The sequence below is a fragment of the Lycium ferocissimum genome, chromosome 11, assembly GCF_029784015.1.
Source record: "Lycium ferocissimum isolate CSIRO_LF1 chromosome 11, AGI_CSIRO_Lferr_CH_V1, whole genome shotgun sequence".
NCBI lineage: Eukaryota > Viridiplantae > Streptophyta > Magnoliopsida > Solanales > Solanaceae > Lycium > Lycium ferocissimum.
The window spans coordinates 42,161,423-42,167,422 of NC_081352.1; the positions used below are offsets into that span (position 1 = coordinate 42,161,423).

The window sequence follows — 6,000 nt, forward strand, 5'->3', positions numbered from 1 at the left end:
TTTGGGGCCTAAAAAATCGCGTAAAACGGACATCCGAGCGCAACGTTATGACAATCTAAAGCTTGACCACTTTACAACTAGTTTTTCTCCCTATATTTTTTTAAATACGTTTTTATCTAATTGAATTAGATTTATATTCAAAATAATGTTATGTCTTGATTAAAAAATAACACGCTTAAATCAAAACCTTAAAAAATAAAACACTTATTTTTCACATTCCAACTTCGTTCTAAAGGTAGATTTTTTTTTTCTTCTATCGAATGCAATTCCATTCCTAAGTCCGGTCCCAAATTTTTGGATTAGAACACTCTCTTCTCTCTCCTCAAAATTAAAATCCTAATTACAAAAATATACATACAGGCCGCCGGTCATGGCCTCTTTGGCTGGTGAACAGCCCCCTACAGGGGCTGCTCCACCAAATACCAACCTTCGTTTGAAGCAAGTAGTCGAATTACCCTCTAATCTTACAGCTGAAACATCAACATCTATGAACAACAGCCCCATCCAAAACGCCTCATCACCTACAACCTCATCCCTAAACCCAACCCCAAACCAAAATGTTCCTAATAATTTGCCTAACTGATTAACTCATGCTAATCTGTTAAAGCCAAATATAGGAACAAATCATCCGGTGACTCCTCTGAAACCAATTACTTATGTTAATGGAGAACCTCATGTGGAATGGAATTCAAGGGAAGTTAAGCAATTAATCCTGAAGGAAAATTTACAATATGTTGTTCTAGGTAAATTTGCATATGACATAATAAACATTAAGGAATTAAGGACTATTATTCCAGAGCAATGTGGCATCAAAGGTAATTGTGAGATTGGGTTAATTGACGATAGATACATATTGATGCGATTATCATTATTGGAGGATTATGTGAATCTATTATCTACACCTGCTTATTACATTAAAGTGCAATCAAGATACTGCCAAATGAGACCAATGATAGTTTTCCTGAACTTCCTCCAAACTTTTTTGCAAAGGAAGCTATTTTCTCTCCGGCATCTGCAGTTGGCAAGCCTTTGGTCGTTGATTTAGCCCTTTGCTAGTAAAACAAGGCCCAGCTGTGCAAAGTGAAGGTGGAGTTAGAGTTGTTAGCAATACATCCTCAGAGAATCCATATATCAGAAAGCGAGGATGAAACAGGGAAAGTGCTATCAAAATGGGTACAAATTAATTATGATTTTTTACCAAAATACTGCAAGCACTGCAAACTATAAGGGCGTCTTTGAAGAAGAATGCAGATCACTACATCCAGAGCTAGAAAAGCAGTATAGGGAAAAGTTGAAACAGGAAAGCAAAAGAGAAGACAGCAGCAATGAGGCTAACAATAAGCAGAAGGGGAATATACACAGGGGGGGGGGGGGGGAGAAGGTAAAGGATTTTATCAGGCAAAGAAAGAGTGGATGCAGAGGAGGAAGAATAAATATATTAAAGATTCCAGTGGCATCATAATAGGGGAAGTAAGGAATGAAGATGTTTCAAAAGAGAATGAAGGCAAGGTTGATATACATAATACCTTTGATATCTTGGCAATAGATGAAGGTGAGGATACACTTGAAGAAGTCCAGCCTGCAATAGAGAAGACAAGTGAGAAACAAGAGGAAGATGGTACACAAAATGATCAGATATTAAGACAAGACAAAAGTAGAGAAGCACAACAAGTTCAACAGGAAAGGGAGGAGGATATAAGTCATATAAAGAGTCCAGTCAAAAGGCTAATTCAACAGCAACAACAGGTAACATCACTGAGCAATATAAGCAAAAGCAGCAATAGAGCGCAGGAGATAGAAGAAAAAGCCGAGGTCAATTCAGCAAATAATATCAGTTCAGGAAAATCATCAGGAAAAGTGGCAAACAGTCATAAGGAAACATTCAATGCACAAAAGGAGAATGTAAAGCCAGAGGAAACAATGCAAGTCCAGAAGCAGGCATCTCATCAGGGAAATAATTTAGCACAATCATTAACTAAATACAAGCAGCACAGTTGTAGTAATTTACACAAGGTTGGAGATTCTACCAGTTCCAATACTGGACCAAAATGTGTAGTGAATGCTCTAGAGGTGATCAACACTCAGCATGATACAGGGCCTGTGGAATCTATTATTTCTGGAGGAAAGGACTTGGATTATCATACAATTGATCAAAATATACAAGCAATAGCTAGAGTAGCAGATCTCTCTCCAAAACAGGTGGAAAAGGCAACAGGGAGAGGCAAAAAGAAACATAACAGAGAAAATAGTGTCCCACCAAGTGGTGGGGTTCAAACAAGAAGAACTGTGCAGAAGTCTAATGTTACCTTATGAATGCTATCATTTGGACTATTAGGTCTGTAAATACAATGGAGGCATACACAAGGTTGATAAAGATGCATTAGAAGTTTCATTTTGGTTTCATTGGTTTATTAGAACCTTTTCAAGATCTTTGACAAGGTAGAAGACTACAGGAGGAGGATAGGGTTACAACATGCTTTTGTTAATTGTAGTGGCAAAATCTAGGTCTTTATGGATGATTTATTTGAGGTTTCAATTGAAGTGGACCATGTACAACATTTAACTCTTAAACTGAAGATTCAGAATACTAGGGTTGAGATGATAGTCTCAGTAGTATATGCCAAGTTTCTTTAGAGAGTCTAGCTGTCACAACTCATGTCCCATGGATGATTGGTGAAGAATTCAATGTCATCATCTCTGAAGAAGAAAAATATAGAGGTTTGCCAGTCACCATGAATGAAGTACTAGTCTACTAGATTTCAGAACTTGTATTCAAAATTGTTCTGTCTCTGACATGGGATTTAAAGGGGGGAAATATACTTGGTGGAATGGACAAAGTGGAGATGAGTGTATTTTCAAGAGACTGGATAGATGTTTAGGGAATCAAGCCCTACGGGATAAATACCCTGAATTAGAGGTGTCTCATTTAATTAGAACAGGATCAGACCATGCTCCTCTTCTAATTTCGTATTCTGGAGAATCTGAAGCTGTTAGAATATCCTTTAAGTTTCTCAATTTTTGGGCTAAACATGGTTCTTTTGTGGATATTGTGAAGGAATATTGGAAAGCAGATTTCATGGCTAATCCTTTTCATTTATTTCACTATAAACTGAAGAAAGTTAAATCTACTTTAATACAATGGAGTAAAGATACATATGGGAACATTTTTCAGGAGATTGAGACCTCGGAAGATGCGGTTAAAGTGCATGAAATTCAGTTTGAACTTTAACCTACTCCTGCTAATAGGGAGAGACTGCACAGAGTTCAAGCTGATTTAAATAGGTACTTACACCTAGAGGAAGAATTTTGGAAACAAAAGGCAAGAATTAATTGGTTCAAGGATGGTGATAGAAACACTACTTTTTTCCATTCTTATGTGTAAGAAAGGAGAAAAAGGATGCAGTTAAGAAGAATTCAGGATCAGAATGGTAATTGGCTAGAATCTAATGAGGAATTGTCATAAGAAGCAATCAGATTTTACACAGATCAATTCACTAAGGAAGAAGATCTAACTGATTTTGGGGTTCTAGATCATGTTCCACATATAATTACAGAGGATCATAATAACTTCATTGGTGGTTTGCCATCGGAGGAGGAAGTTAAAAAAGTTATTTTTAGCTTAAATGGAGAGAGTGCTGCTGGGCCAGATGGGTTTACTGGTATTTTCTATCAAACTTGCTGGGATATCATAAAGGAAGATGTCACTAACATGGTGAAGGCCTTTTTTTGTGGAGCTGAGTTGCCTAGATTTATTACACATACTAATTTGGTTTTACTGCCTAAGAAGGATACTATAAATACCTTCTCAGATATGAGACCAATTAGTTTGAGTAAATTTAGTAATAAGATCATTTCTAGATTGATTCATGAGAGAATGGTGGAAGGCTTAGCAGATATAATATCTTTGAATCAGGCAGGTTTTGTGAAAGGAAGAAGTATAGTGGAGAATGTGTTACTTACTCAAGAGATCATAGTAAATATCAGGTTGAGAACTAAATCTGCTAATGTAGTCATGAAATTAGATATGGCTAAGGCTTATGACAGGTTTTCTTGGTTGTTCTTGCTAAAAGTCCTGAGAAAGTTTGGTTTTTCAGAAGTCTTGATTGACATGATTTTCAGGCTTGTGAGTAACAATTGGTATTCTGTGCTAATTAATGGGCAACAACAGGGTTACTTTCAGTCTTCTAGAGGTGTTAAACAGGGGGATCCTTTGTCTCCTACCCTTTTTATTTTATCTGCAGAAGTGTTAACCAGAAACCTGAATGCTTTATTTTAGATTCATCAATTTAAGGTTTATGGTTTGCCTAAATGGAGTCCTAGGGTGAATCATCTAGCTTATGCTGATGATATGATCATTTTTTCTTCAGCAGATGTGTTTTCCTTACAGCTGGTCATGGAAATATTAAAGAAGTATGAGAAGACTTCTGGCCAAAAGATTAACAGGGAGAAGAGTGCAATTTACATGCATAAAAATGTTCCTGGTGATGTGAGCATTACAGTAGAAATTGTTACAGGAATTGGGAGAAAAGAATTTACTTTCACCTACTTAGGTTGTCCTATATACCATAGTAGGAGAAGGAAGGACTTTTTCACAAGCATTCTGATGAAAATAATGAATAGGCTACAGAGCTGGAAAGGAAAACTTCTATCCTTTGGGGTAGAGTTATTCTTATTAAGCATGTGTTACAAAGTATGCCTATACACTTGTTATCAGCAGTTAGTCCTCCTATAAGTGTATTTAGGCAAATGCATAGAATGTTTGCCCAGTTTTATTGGTGCAATACCGTGGGAGGTAAAAGCAGGCATTGGGCTTCATGGAATCATCTATGTTTACCAATAATGGAGGGAGGGATGGGTTTTAGATCTTTACATGATGTCTCTGTGGCTCTTTTCTGTAAATTATGGTGGAATTTGAGAACTAAACCATCCTTATGGAGTGCCTATATTGTCAACAAGTATTGTAGAAGAGAGAATCCTGTGATTAGTCAATGGAAATATGGTTCTCAAACATGGAAGAATTTGTTGCAAGTTAGAGATCTGATTGAACATCACATTTGGTGGCAAATAGGTATGGGAATTTCTCAATTCTGGTATGACAATTAGACAGGAATAGGTGCTCTATATTACACTGTTTAAGGTTTTGATGAGACTGTTCAAAACGTTACTGATGTGGTGGTTCAGGGGCAGTGGGACTTCGACAGACTGAGAGAACTACTGCCAGAAGATATGGTGCAGCATATCAGCAATTCTATTAGACCTCCTAATGAAGAAAGAGGTTGGGATAGGCCATGGTGGATTCTGGATGTTAAAGGTGATTTCACAGTCAAATCAGCATGGGACTATATTAGGTTGAGAGGATAGAATATGGAAATTTACAAATACATGTGGATGAAAGGGTTGCCTTTCAAGATATCCTTTTTCCTATGGAGGTATTGAAAGTACAAGTTGCCCTTGGATGATGTTTTGAAGAAAATGCACTACAATTTCGCATCCAGATGTTGGTGTTGCCTCACTCCTAAAGAGGAAACAGTTCAACATCTGTTTGCTACATCATATGTAGCTGACAGGACTTGGTCCTATTTTCCCTCAATTATAGGTCTGACTATGGAAGGTTTACAGCTACAACAAAGAATTATCAAGTGGTTGACTGCACCAGTGAAGGGGAGAGTAAAGGTGATTTTCCAAGCTGTCCCAGCAATAATTATTTGGGAACTCTGGAAGAGAAGGAATACTATCAAACATGGTGGGAAAAGGTCAATTGGAAGGGTCATATGCCAAGTTTTTGCTACCATTCAAAGGTTGGTTTTGATAAGAAATCCATCAATAACACAGGTGCCACATAAATGGGAAGAACTGATTACCATGTTAGAGAATGGAAGTAATAGTTTGAAAATTACTAAGGTCATATGGAAACTTCCACTAGCAGGCTAGTTCTTTGTGTAATACAGATGGTGCCTCTAGGGGAAATCCTGGGAGAAGTGCTTATGGTTTCTGTTTGAG

At 37.2% G+C, this 6,000-nt stretch overlaps 1 protein-coding gene across 1 annotated transcript; it reads left to right on the forward strand.

The window, feature by feature from the left end:
* Positions 1–2,794: 2,794 nt before the first annotated feature.
* On the forward strand, positions 2,795–3,229 carry LOC132038360 (uncharacterized). The gene has a single exon (XM_059429037.1). It carries the CDS (start codon positions 2,795–2,797, stop codon positions 3,227–3,229), a length of 435 nt encoding a protein of 144 aa, XP_059285020.1.
* Positions 3,230–6,000: the final 2,771 nt, after the last annotated feature.